This window comes from Papaver somniferum, chromosome 4 (genome assembly GCF_003573695.1).
Source record: "Papaver somniferum cultivar HN1 chromosome 4, ASM357369v1, whole genome shotgun sequence".
NCBI classification, from domain to species: Eukaryota; Viridiplantae; Streptophyta; class Magnoliopsida; order Ranunculales; family Papaveraceae; genus Papaver; species Papaver somniferum.
Genome location: NC_039361.1, coordinates 75,264,580 through 75,278,992, shown reverse-complemented (window position 1 = coordinate 75,278,992; position 14,413 = coordinate 75,264,580). Strand labels below are relative to the sequence as shown.

The window sequence follows — 14,413 nt, the reverse complement described above, 5'->3', positions numbered from 1 at the left end:
CTTAGATTTAAGGATTCAATCGGTTAAGTTGATGAATATAGTAGAAGAAGAAGATTTTCTGTTCATTCAAACGCTAGAAATCTCAGAGAAAATTTTCGATTTTTTTTTGTTCCTTTTTTTTGCTGAAGAACGAGCTTCTCTCTCTTTCTGTTTTTGTTTCTGTTAATAATAGATTTTTAATTTAGATTAATAAATATATACAAAGGGTAATTATATAATCTTGTAGAATCCTTAATGGATCCCTGATGGGCTTTGGATTAAGAAGAGTATATTTATTGTGTCATAAGAGTATTTGTAAAGCCCGTGAAAAGAAGGGATAATTATATAATTCCCACTTACTTCAGTTACTGGTGTGACAATTACTCAAACGATTTCAATAAGAAAAACGAAAAGAAGACCCGTAGAAAAATGTTTCAAATGGCCCAACCGGATACTTCAGTTAGTTACTGGTGTCAATAAGAGAAACGAAAAGAAAATCCATAGAAAAAATGTTACAAAGGGCCCAACCGGGTTCAAACCGGTGACCTCTTGATCTGCCGTCAAATGCTCTACCACCGAGCTATGAACCCCTTTTGATCAACTTGGAATTTTAATAATACAAAACCTGTATGTTGTTCTGATTTAAGAAACTTTTAAATTTTCTCTCAACTCCATCGATAAAATCCCAAAAATTGATTAATAGACATTAAGATATAGCTAATCATTGTTTATAATAGGGTCCCTGAGATCTTGTCTCAACATATCACTTTTTAAAAATCGAATCCAGTATAATATTCAAAAATGATTTGCGTTTTTGCTAATAACAAACACGGGATCTGCTCCAATAAAGACACGAGATCTCATGCAGCGATCACGTCTCCAAGGCGTTTGTTCATTTTGTCTAATCGTTGGGAATATTTCGATCGTTGAAATGGACCAGTTTATAAAATAATAGCCACGTGAGACATGAGGGAAAGAACGATGTCTACTCAATGATCAAACATAACAGTACCTCGGGATGGATACTGCTTGTTTATTTCGTTCTGATTTGCATTAAATAATGTTTGTCCATCATTTTGAAATCCTTGTATCCTACTCGTTGGATCAATAGGCATAAAAAAGGAGAAATGAAAACGCCGCATGAAATGAAAATAAGATAAACAAACGAAGGTTACACCTTGAGTTGCAGAATTCCATGAAATATTACTGGTCCAGTGGCGGTAGTAATGGTTGTTCTGTTTTGTATGTATGGATTCGGCAATTCACATGAAAATTTGAGTGAGAACACTAGTCTAGACTCTAGATGTTCGGGTATCCGAAAGGTCACACTACTGAGTATCGAAAGCAAATAAAAAAAGTTATGCTTCAAAAAAAAAAAAAAAAAAAAAAAAAAAAAAACAAGTAATAAATACGGGCCTGATTCGTATATGCTGCATATGCTTAAAAATGTTGCCGCAACTGATACGGCAAGATACGCATTGAATTTCTCTTTTAAGATGAAATGAGTAAAGTGACCTGACCCCATATGTTCACAGTATCGCCAATTAGCTGAACTGAAGTGAACGAGCACAATCACAATCCAAATAAGGTTATCCACATTACACCAAACTTGGCTAATCTCAAACTTAAAGTAATAAATAAGTGCATAAATATAATTAAGTAAAGATCAAACCACTACTAACAACTTGCGCTTTCTTTTTGTTTTTCTAGTCACTACTACACTTCAAATGTGCACGAACAAGTTTCAGTTAATACTACAACTTTTTTGGTTCTAGTTCTAAAATTCATGTGATTTTGATGGAGAAGTGGTCACCAAATTGAAAACATTGTTCCAATAATTTTTATTCTCTTGATCAAATTCATCAGCTTTACCAGTTTCAAGGTCGGCATTAGTGGGATCATGGCAGCTCCCGCCTTTCATTTCCTGATCCTTTGGCTCATGACCTAACAGAAGATCAGTGAACCCGTCACCGAAATGCAGAACTGGTTCTTGCCCATCCACAATTTTTAGTGGTTCAAATGTCCACTGACCATCGACGGCTGACACAACATCATCTACACATTTTTCATACCCTTTCCAATCTTCATCGCTTTCCTCTTTCATGATTCCTCCAAAATGATTCAAATCCTCGGCAAATTCTACACTACCCCTGGAAGTTTCTTCGAATCCCATGTGCGGGAATAGAATTGAATTATCCGTAGAGCTCAAAGTAGAAGTAGGAGACTCGATAAAATCTTGGTTAGAACCAAGACCCAGAATGGAACCAGATAATGTTGCCTCTCGTTTTATTCCTTGCCAAGCTCTTAAAACATCTAGACAAAGCGCTTGAGCAGCTGGTTGTGTAGCCATTTTGTTTAGGAGTTGAGCTGACGACGACGATGATGAATCCGCAGCCAGTGAGCCGCCTGAATTTGGACGTTGTTGGACCATAGAAGTTTTCAATTTGATTATCTTAGACTCTCGAGCCAAACGAGCTTCGGCTTCAAGTCGAGCACTTTCCCATTAAGCCATGTGGCTGAGGTTAGCTGAGTTCTTAGACTGACCGTCTGTTACTGAGCTCAGGGCATCACTCTTGGGCTTGTGTGTGACCGGATCTATACCCATTTTTGTTAAACGTTTTTTAAGATGAGTGTTCCAATAGTTTTTGATTTCATTGTCTGTTCTCTTGGGAAGATGAGTAGCTATAGCTGACCACCTGAACACAAAGATAACCACATAAGAAAAATTTAAGCAAAAAAAAAAAACACTAAATTCTATTTAATTATTCGTGTTTTCTTTAATCAACATTAGGAACAATAATTCTATTTTAATGAACACATTAGGATCAATAATTATCTAAGACAAAAAATACAGAAAGTAATTAGGAAAATGACTACAAAACAAATCAAACCGCATTTCCATGCTAGAGTGGGATTAAAAAATACGTGCACTAAGCTAATATTGACAAATTTAATTAGAATAACTCAAATAAGGGAAATAAGATTGATATATTTTCCCTGAAAAAATCATTGAAGCTAATCGTACGAATGATAATTTATGGATCATGATAAAAATGTTATACAGTACTTGCTTAGTATTTGACTGACGCTTGGGGAGTCATAATTAAGAAAACAACACATTACATTAGTGTCTTATTTGGGACCCGATTATGTTCAATAAAAAATGTCTCCATTATGCATATTTATCACGAACAATGTCATTTATTTAGCCAGTTTATGAATGACACTTGCAAGAAAAATGTGTTGATAGAAAAAAAGATGTGTTGATAGAAAAAAGAGAGAAAACTAACTTTAAACAACAAATAATGATGAAGAATTACTAAGCACAGCTTCATTAAGGCCAGAATAACAACAAAAGATAAATGAATATTTTTTTAGTATTTTTTGGATTAAAGAACCAGGTGCATGAAAAAAATTACTAAGTAAACATCATTAAGGCCGAAGTAGCATCAAAGCCCAGATAAGTCGTACAGTAAATACCTGTTTCCCAGAAGTGCATGGAGTTGAATGATAGATTGTTCTTCTTGAGGAGTGAATTTTCCTCTCTTAATATCAGGTCTTAAGTAATTAGTCCATCTCAATCTACAACTCTTACCACACCTTTGAAGCCCTAAACAAACATCAACAACTTGATCATATCATTACTCTTGATCGATCAGAAGATACCAACGAAAACAAATTAAGAAACACAATGGTGAAGAAAGATCATAAAGCAAAATGATATATATATGCACATATAGATTAAAGATAGATGGAATTAGGTGATTACCGGCTTTAGGAGGTAATGCACGCCAGCTTCCATGGCCATATTCTTCAATGTAAGCTAAAAGTTTTTGATCTTCTTCAGGTGTCCATGGACCTTTCTTTAACCCTAGTTTTTCACAACATGGAGATCTTCCCATTTTCTAAATGGCATCTATAAGTGAATAACACAGTAGTACTGGTGAATGAATGAATGAATGAATAAGCAGAGAAATGAAAACTTGAGAAATAGTTGATTGGAGAAGATGAATTTATTATGAGGAGAACAGTATAAGAAGGAAAGAGAGTGTGAGAGATTTACAAAATTATAGTGAGAGAGAAAGAGAGTGAGTGAAAGAGTTATAAATATTGTAATGGGCAGAGAAGAAATGTCAGCGACTTGGATGGGATAAATAAGATGATGATATCATGTAGCTCGTGTAAAGCATATTTCATGGCGTAAATGACATTTGTGCTCCTTCAAATGATTTTTTTATTTGGAGTTGCACGTAAGAACAAAAAGAAAAACAAGTAAATTTTCAAATTACAGAGGACTTTTTCAGCATTAAAAATATCCTATCCATTTTAGGTCATTTTCTCTATTCAATACTTGAGCACTTATTTTGTTATGGGTATTTTTTTTTTGACAAGGGGAGGTTAGTTATTCAGTGGGTAGTTATTACTTGTATATGACAAAAGAGTGAGGATCCCTACAAGGCCATGAGAATTTAGTAATAGCTGAAAGAAAAGGGTTTTGTGGTCAGCCATGAAAAGGACTTGCAAGGCCTCAGATTGGATTGCTGCATTGGCAGGAAGACAGAGTAGGGCACACATTCTTAATTTTCTTGATCATTTGCCAGACCTAGGCTTCCCAATGGCTATGGTCCTCTCTTTATGGTCTTAAATTCTGCCCCCAATTAATGAATCATATATTTCTACAGCTTTAATCCGTCCACGTAGTGGAGTTCGAAATGATCCACACTCAGAAATTTAATTCTCTGGATCGTGCTACATAGTTATGGAACCAGTTTCACTGATTGGAGCGTATCTCTTGTGCCTTCAACTTATTTCCTTTTTGCCAAGTTGGATAGCTTTCAATTGCTCCGAGCTAGCTCAAGCATAGGTTGCCGTGGATTCTTTGCTAGTAATTGTTGGAACAATATTTATTAATTATTGTTTTAAGGTTTTTAACTAAATAAAATTAATTTATTGTTTTGTTTGTGAATGGAAAACTTATTAGTCCTACATTGTGGAGTTTCCACTTTTTAGTTGTTTTAAGAGACTATATAAGCTTTTTAGTCCCACATCGGGGAATTCCTCTTCTTAAATTGTTTTATTCCATTATATAAATAAATTCACTACTTTTGTAAAATCTATGGGAAAGGGGTTGCTCTATATTTTAGAGGGACCTCTAAGGGAAAATATTTTATAGCGTTTTTAAGCGTTCGCGATTTTCCTTAACGGTTTTTTCGGAGTTGCCAAGCTCAAGTTGAGCATCTACTACATATGCTAGCAGTAGGTGTATTAGGGTGTTTTATCCTGAAGATATCCTGTGAGGGCTATAACATCACTCTTGAGTGTAGTCGGGCGCTAATGTCTTAAGGACAGCGTGTTGAACACGTGACTCACTTTGTTTTCCAAAGTTTTGCCTTGTTGCTGTTGCAGAGATATGAGGAGCTTGTTCGTTTCGTCAAAGCGATCACTTCCATTATAAAGGAGCTAAGCATCAATAACTTTTGCTTATTTGATTTTTCTTTGTTTTTGATTATTGCACCCAACAATCTTAAGACATTAATATTTGTAATAATCGAAAACGATTGATTGGTTTGTGAATCATGGATGTTAATTGTGGAGTGAAAAACAAAAACGAATTTCTGGTCAGTTGTAGAGTTTCAATTTTATCTTTTAATATAGAAGGAATTTCGATGAACCCTTTTGACCTAATGTAGTAGACATCCTGATAGTTACCCATATAAAATTTCGGAATTTTTGGAGTTGTAGAAGTATTTTTTTGATATTTTACAAAACAGAGAAACGTTCCTGAAAAATTCTGACGAGCAGAAATTTGTTGTTAACTAAAGTAGTTTTTATGGGGTAACCATGAGTTTTTTTATATGGTGATTCAAACGAAGTTTGTAGATCTAGATGTTATCTTCAAAAACTCATATTCTATTTTCCGATTCGGAATTAAGGTTTGTGAGATGTGGTGTTTTAGGTGATTGGGAAATTATCGTGTCCGTGGTCAAAGTATAAACGGATATTATGACATGAAATTGGGAAGGGACATGGATACCAGGAGCCTGTGGATGAACACAAGTCTTCCAAAGATGACAAAGGCGAGAACATCAAACAATTCTAAGCGTAGTCTTCAGAAGAAAGGTATGTTTCGTAAAACCGAATCCGGCATTACTTTAGTTAAGGGTGAGTTTTATGTTTGTAAAATTCCTGGCCACGCGGCAGTAAATTGTAGACAACATAAAAACCTTAATAAGTAGAAAGTTAATGCTAATTTAGTTGAAACAAACTAGAACGAGTTTAGCGGCATGATGTCGGAAGTTATTTTAATAACCAATGTGAGAGACCAGTAGGTGGACTCTGGAGCCACCAAGAATGTTTGTTGAAACAGAGACTTGTTCACCTCCTATCATATGATAGGGGATGTCGAGAAACTCTTATTGAGTAACTCATATGCAATAGAGGTTGCATAAAAGGAAAAGGTCGAGCAGAAGCTCATATCTGTAATATTCTCACATTGAATGAAGTTTTCATGTTCCGAGCATATGCGAAAATCTTGTATCTTGTTCTGTTGTAGATGAAAAAATATTTAAGATCTTAATTGAATCTGGAAAACTTGTTGTAACTAGGCAGTGATTTTTTAAGCAAGAGTTATAGGACTTTGGGTCTATATAAGCTTAACGGAAAAACTGATGATGTGAACGTAGTTGATTCTTGTGATATCTTTGTGTGATTGATTGTTTTACGTGGTAGAATTGGAACCGTAAACTTATAAGTTAATGCTTAACTGGCTACCATAGACTTCGTATGCAAATTTAGTTTGGATTTTGAACACAAAAGTGAAATCTGTGAAGAATCAAAATATGCTATAAAACCTTTTAGCACAAATGTTCAGAGTAATTCTAAGCCTTTACAATTAATTCAGTTAGGTCTAGTTGACATGACTTCAACCCAAAACCACTGTGGTAAAAGATGGTTTATAACTTCCGTAGATGATTATACGAGGTACTATCTTGTATACTTGCTAAGGGATAAGGATGACGCCTTAGAATCCTTAAGATGTATAAACTTGAAGTTGGAAACCAATTAGAAGCCTTGAACATAACAACCGTATCCTTAAGGAGATGATAATTGCCATGTTGATTAGTTCAGGATTACCTGCGGCCTTGTGGGGGAAGGCAGTCCTCTTAACTAGTATATCCTGAATAAAGGACCCTTTTAAGGATCAGATGAAACTCCATATGGTTTATGGAAAGGTAGATGACCTTCTTATGAATGCGTCAAAGTGTGGGGGTGTTTGACTAAGATTGTAATTCTTCTTCCTAAAAGAATTGATTGCAACCAAAAATGTTGATTGTGTTTTCATATAGGGTATGCTTAGTATACTTCTACAAATAGATTTTTGGTTGTGTGTTCTGATTTTTTCTGACTTGGTGTGAATATTATTACGGAATCTAGGGATGTGAGTTTTTGAACATGTTTATTCTAAACCTGTACCTCATTAGAGATGTGTTGTTGATCCCCTAGATTTATTTCAAATAGTCAGAACTTATTTTAAAGGAAGATGAAGTTGATGTTGAGCCTAAGAGAAGTAAAATAATTAGACTTGAGACTTCTTATGAAACCGACTTCATAACATGCCTAGCTTAGTCTGAGCCCACTTGTAAAGAAGCCTTGATATCTACTGAAACCCCATTCTGGTAAGAAGCTTCATTTAGTGAAATGGACTCAGTCCGTTGGAACCAGACTTGGAGCTTGCTAGTTTACCTCCAGGTTGTAAGACCATGGGATGTAAATGAGTCTTTAAGAGGAAACGATAGGTAGATGAAACTGTGGAAAAATATTAAGCTAAGTTGGTAGCTAAAGGCTATAAACTAAAAGAAGGTGTAGATTTCCTTGATTCTAATTCAATTGTGACGGAAATTACTTCCGTTGAGATACTAATTGTTATTGCTGCCATAAAGAACTTAGAGATACATCAGATGGATGTTAAGACAGCTTTTCTAAAACCGTGAATTAGGTAAAGAAATTTACATAGATCAACCTGAAGACTTGTAGTGAAAGGTTGTGAATACAAAGTTTGTAATTGAAAAATCTTTGTATGGTTTTCAAATAAGCACGTAAACAGTGACATGGAAAATTTAATCATGTGATAATGTAGTGGATTTAAATTAATGAATCTGACAAGTATGTTTACAAGTAACTTGTTAAGGATGTCTGTGTAATTGTATGCTTATATGTTGATGATATGCTTGATACAAACATAGATGTGATCAATTCCACTAAAAACATGCACTGAATGAGAACATTGACTTGAAAGACTTGGGCCCTTTTGATGTAATCTTAGGGATGAGGATTAGAAGATAATCAAACATTTATAGTCTTAGTCGTTCTCATTATGTTGAGTTGTGCTTAAGAGATACAATCAGTCTGATTGTAAACCTGCTTGTACTTCGTACGATTATTCTTGTAGTCTCAAGAAAAATAAGGGTAGTGGAGTATCTTAACTTGAATACTCAAAAGTATAGGATGTCTGATGAATTTAATGAACTGTAAGAGTCCAGACATTGCCTATATTGTGAGTAAGTTAAGTGATATAATTGTAGTCCAGAGCAAGAGAATTCAGATGCACTGAGTAGAGTATTATGGTACCTAAAATACTCTTTTGATTTATGAAAGGTATCTTGGTCCTTGGGACTTTATGATGCAAACTGGATAGTTGACTCAGAGGAGTCTAAGTCTACGAGTGGATATGGTTTCACTCTAACATGTGGGTTTGTTTTGGAAGATTTCCAAACAAACATATCGCTCAATTCATTATGGAATCTGAGAGTATTGTTAGATAAAGCATGAGAGGGGGCCGAGTGCCTAAGATGCTTTTTAGAAGACATTCCTCTTTGGCATAGGCCTGTGCCAGCTATACTATACATTGTGTTAGCCAAGCTATAATAGTTAAAGCTAAGAAATAACTAATCTCAATCGGCGTTATTTCCATTGATTGGATAAAGTCCAAGGAGAATATCGCGCAAACTTTGACGAAAGGTTTGTACAAAGAGATAGTTAAAAATGCATCGAGGGGGTTGGGGCTTAAGCTCATATATTAAACTTGCCATGAAGGATACTCAACCTTGCTGACTGGAGATCCCATGATCAAGGTTTCGAATGAGACAACTAATTTGTGGTGGGTAAAGGTAAACACTATCAGAGATTTTCATTCTCTGTCCCTTCCCTATGGTGTAGACGTGATAGTGTGACTGCATGTGGAGGATGACTTTTTAATAAGTCTTAATGAGTTCTATAGTTTCAATTTAAGATTGAATTGGGGTGTAGCAGTAAACACTCTTGATGGAATTCACCTATCTGAATGAGGAAGTGGGTCGCTTCCTATGAGAATATGAGCTGATTCTCTAGAGCATTCTGAGAAACAGGATACGTCCAGGGCCAAAAGGGACAAAACGGCACGAGCTTGGCAGCAACCTTGGAGATATCATCCGTGGTTTTTATCACGAATTACATCAACCGCTAGCAGTTCAATACATAGTTCACTGTCTCTATCAAGTAATTCCGGTAATATCTCACTAAGCAAAGGTTCAAGACTTCATGGACACCTGTGCCTAAAATGGTATTTCCTTCGTTTTTTATATGATTTTCGTTTTTGATGGTTTTGGTATTACTGGAAATTAGTACCTAAGAGTCACTAAGGTTTCACTGGTTCATGCCTTTTCACTTTCGTGAAAGGAACCTTTAGTTTCACTTGTGAGGAGCTAAAGATGAAAGTTCTCTATACTATATGATTTTTGCAATCCATAGTATGACCCTGGGGTCAACACATTTTTGTGTGAAGGAGAGGACATTGAAATGACTAGTATGATTTCAACACACAGACGATCCATATGTCTGTCCGATCAAGCCGGATCGTGGAGATTGGGTGTTGACTTACCAAGATTTATCTGTGTTTTTCATGTTTTATTGAGGTTTTCATTCATGTGGGGGATTGTTGGAACAATATTTATTAATTATTGTTTTAAGGTTTTTAACTAAATAAAATTAATTTATTGTTTTGTTTGTGAATGGAAAACTTATTAGTCCCACATTGTGGAGTTTCCACTTTTTAGTTGTTTTAAGAGACTATATAAGCTTTTTAGTCCCACATCGGGGAATTCCTCTTCTTAAATTGTTTTATTCCATTATATAAATAAATTCACTACTTTTGTAAAACCTATGGGAAAGGGGTTGCTCTATATTTTAGAGGGACCTCTAAGGGAAAATATTTTATAGCGTTTCTTAAGCGTTCACGATTTTCCTTAACGGTTTTTTCGGAGTTGCCAAGCTCAAGTTGAGCATCTACTACATATGCTAGCAGTAGGTGTATTAGGGTGTTTTATCCTGAAGATATCCTATGAGGGCTATAACATCACTCTTGAGTGTAGTCGGGCGCTAATGTCTTAAGGACAGCGTGTTGAACACGTGACTCACTTTGTTTTCCAAAGTTTTGCCTTGTTGCTGTTGCAGAGATATGAGGAGCTTGTTCGTTTCGTCAAAGCGATCACTTCCATTATAAAGGAGCTAAGCATCAATAACTTTTGCTTATTTGATTTTTCTTTGTTTTTGATTATTGCACCCAACAATCTTAAGACATTAATATTTGTAATAATCGAAAACGATTGATTGGTTTGTGAATCATGGATGTTAATTGTGGAGTGAAAAACAAAAACGAATTTCTGGTCAGTTGTAGAGTTTCAATTTTATCTTGTCGTTTCATGGCATCGGAGCCAGGTTCGACTTAACCTAATTAAATCAAGAAATCTGCTAAAAGATTAGCATCATCAATGGAAAGGAATCTAGAAACGATTCAAATACTAAAGTATGGAAAGTTGATTCAACTTCACCTTATTATTTACACCCTTCAGATCATCCGGGTATGTTGATCTCTCCGGTGAAGTTTAATGGTGATAATTATGAAGAATGGTCTCCCGATGATGAATGCCTTTCGAGCCAAACGAAAAACATGTTTTTTTTGATGGAAAACTTACTCAGCCTGATGAAGAGGATGTGTACATTGAAGATTGGTGGAGTGTTAATTCTATGTTGATTGGATGGATTCTTACATCCATCGAATCCACACTTCGATCAAGTTTGACATATTTTGATACTGTCAAAGAATTATGGGATGATTTGAAGCAAAATTACTCTATTGGTAATGGACCAAGATTGATGCAGTTACGTTCAGATCTAGCAAGATGTCGACAAGATGGACATACTGTACCAGCATATTATGGACGTTTGAAAGCTCTTTGGGAAGAAATCAACGATCATGTTAAACCACCTTTGTGCAGCTGTGGTAAGTGTACTTGTTCTCTTATCACTAAATGGAATAAGCAACGTGATGAAGAACGTATGCATCAGTTTTTAATGGGTTTGGATGATGCAATATATGGAACTGTTAGATATCATAGTATTCCTCAGGATCCTCTTCCAAACATGAGTCGTGTATATGCTCTTATTGTTCAAGAAGAAAGACATCAAACAATTACAAAAACTCGTGATGTGCGTGCTGATACTGTGGGCTTTCCGGCGCAAACTCAGAAAATATCAAAGGGATATGATAAGGGCGCGGTCTTTGTCTCTACAGAGAAACCAAATTGCAAGCACTGTGGAAAGATAGGTCACGAGATAGAAAATTGTTTTAAACTGAAAGGTACTCTGAATGGTGGAATGAGGAGAATAGCATGGGACGTGGACGAGGACGCGGTCAACATGGAAAAATATTGGTCGTGGAAAGTGGTCCCCAACTGTAGCTAATATTGCACTGACAAATACCAATTCGGGTGGAAGCTCAATTTCATCACAGGATCGTCTGGGTCTTGCTAATACCCTTACTGATGCCCAATGGGAAGCCATTGTTGGAATGTTTAAAAACTCGAATACTGATGGTTCGAAGGAGAAGCTGACTGGTAAGTGGATACTTGACACAGGGGCCTCAAGACATATGACAGGGAGTAAAGAGTTTTTTCTTAAAACATATCCAATTGGTATTTCTTCAATAAAACTTCTGAATGATACATACTCAGTTTCTTCATGTGAAGGCAATGTGGTGTTTGGAGACAACATGAGATTATATCGTGTTTTATATGTTCTTGATCTTCACTGCAACCTGATTTCGTTAGCATGCTTAATTAAATATATCAAATGTATTGTCACTTTGACTGATAAGTTCTGTGTGATACAGGACCGAACTACGAGGATGCTGATTGGTGTGGGTGTGGAATGAGATGGGGTCTATATCTTCGACAGTGGAGCGCAGATTATGGCAAATCGAGTTACCACCGGTGAAGATTATTATTTGTGGCGTAGGCGTTTAGTTCATCCTTCTAATAAGATTATTTCTTTGCTTCCTGGTATGAATAAAGCTGATTGTCAGCAGTTTCTTAAAGAACCATGTGATGTTTGTTTTAAAGCTAAACAAACTCGTGCTACTTTTTCTGTTAGTGAGAATAAAGCAAATGATATCTTCAGTTTAGTTCATTGTGATGTATGTGGCGCATATAGTACTTCGTCTTCTTGTGGTGCACATTATTTTCTTACTATTGTTGATGATTATTCACGATGTGTTTGGGTTTATTTAATGGTACATAAAACTGAGGTGGTGCAGAATTTTAAGAATTTTTGTGCTATGGCTAAGCCTCAATTTGATAGACAAGTTAAGCAAGTTAGGAGTGATAATGGTACTGAATTTCGTCCATTAATTCCATTTTTTTGTGAACAAGGGATCGAATTTCAAACTTCTTGTGTAGATACACCGCAACAAAATGGAATAGTGGAACGCAAACATCGTCATATATTAAATGTGGGGTGTGCTTTACGATTTCATGCGAATTTACCTCTTCGTTTTTGGGGTGAGTGTATTCTAAGTGTCGCTTATATTATTAATCGCACACCTAGTACCTTGCTTAATGGAAAGACTCCATATGAATTGTTACATAAGAAGTCGCCTATTTATACTCATATTCGAGTATTTGGATGTTTATGCTATGCAAGTCTTGTCCCTCATGATCGAAACAAGTTTAATCCGCGTAGTCGACGTTGTGTATTTGTTAGGTATCCTTATGGAGAAAAGGGTTGGCGGGTATTTGATTTGGAAAGAAAACAATTATTTGTTTCTCGTGATGTGGTTTTCTTTGAGAATATATTTACTTATGCAGTAGCTTATTCAGTTGATACCACAAGAGGTTATCAAGATGACATGATGATAATTCATAATGAGCAATCAGATTTTTTATTGACTGATAGAACCAGGACAGGGGAGTCTGTAACTGTTGAAAATTCTGCTGCAACAGACAGTTCTTTGTTTACTGACAGGACAAAATTGCACGAGAATGATGTGCTGCAGAAGACAGCAACAGACAGATCGACACAGTTCACAGCAGACAGGAAGGACAGACCTGACAGGAACTCGGGAAACAGTGGACAGGATGTGGACAGGTCTGTCTATGTAACTGACAGGGGGGACAACATTGTTAGCGCTGAAACAATAAGCAGATGCAGAAACTCGGGGAAAAACAAACAACTAAACAAACAGCTAAACAGGTCGTTGTCTGCGGCATACAGGACCTCAAAGACCGTCACACGTGAGATTTCACAACTCGTTACTTCCAATTCATGTGATGATTCACATACCAGGACAGATGCCGCGTCAGAAATAGTTTCACCAGATGTTACAGATAAGTTGACACATGGGGACAGTGATGACATTTCTCGGATTTTGGAGGTTTTATCAGCTAAAGAAAGTCACCCAGTCAATAGTGATATTTCTAATTCAGGGGTTAGAAGAAGTGTTCGTTCCAGGGTTCCTAATACTCGACTCAGTGATTATGTATGTAACACTATCGGAAAAATAGACCACAACTCCTCCACTCCTCACTCGTCAACATCCTCAGATACGCCTTATCCCATAACTAATTATGTCTCGTGTGATAAATTTTCTGCTAACCACACTCAGTTTTTGGCCAATATTACTACTCTTAAGGAACCAACTAGCTATGCCGAAGCTGTGATACTTCCATGTTGGCGCGTCGCTACGGCTAAAGAAATTGGTGCTCTTAATAAAAATGACACATTATCTATTACTGATCTTCCGCCAGGAAAAAAGGATATTGGCTGTAAGTGGGTTTACAAAATTAAATATAATTCTGATGGAAGTGCCGAAAGGTATAAAGCTCGATTGGTCGTTATTAGTAATAGACAGGTTGAAGGGGTTGATTACCATGAAACCTTTGCTCCCGTAGCCAAAATGTTTTCGGTTAGAACTTTTTTGGCAGTCGCAGTGGCTCAAGATTGGGAGTTGCACCAAATGGATGTTCACAATGCCTTTCTACACGGGGATCTTGATGAGGAAGTATATATGCAACTTCCTCCGGGCTATTCGACTACTTCTTCGGGCAAAGTATGTCGTCTTCAT

The 14,413-nt window shown here is 36.2% G+C and overlaps 1 protein-coding gene across 1 annotated transcript; it reads right to left on the bottom strand.

Moving 5' to 3' along the window:
* Positions 1 to 1,702: 1,702 nt before the first annotated feature.
* LOC113273994 (transcription factor MYB106-like) lies at positions 1,703 to 4,028 on the bottom strand. The gene is made up of 3 exons (XM_026523552.1): positions 3,749 to 4,028; positions 3,460 to 3,589; positions 1,703 to 2,675 (listed from the first exon to the last, which is right to left on the bottom strand). The coding sequence occupies exons 1-3, from the start codon at positions 3,879 to 3,881 to the stop codon at positions 2,483 to 2,485; spliced, it is 456 nt and encodes a 151-aa protein (XP_026379337.1). The 5' UTR covers positions 3,882 to 4,028; the 3' UTR covers positions 1,703 to 2,482.
* Between the last annotated feature and the right edge of the window lie 10,385 nt (positions 4,029 to 14,413).

Coding starts and splice junctions, on each gene's coding strand:
- LOC113273994 (XM_026523552.1), bottom strand. CDS start 3,881: ATGGGAAGATCTCCATGTTGTGAAAAACTAGGGTTAAAGAAAGGTCCA. Junction 3,590..3,748: donor TGCATTACCTCCTAAAGCCG/GTAATCACCTAA, acceptor ATGTTTGTTTAG/GGCTTCAAAGGTGTGGTAAG. Junction 2,676..3,459: donor CATGCACTTCTGGGAAACAG/GTATTTACTGTA, acceptor CTTTGTGTTCAG/GTGGTCAGCTATAGCTACTC.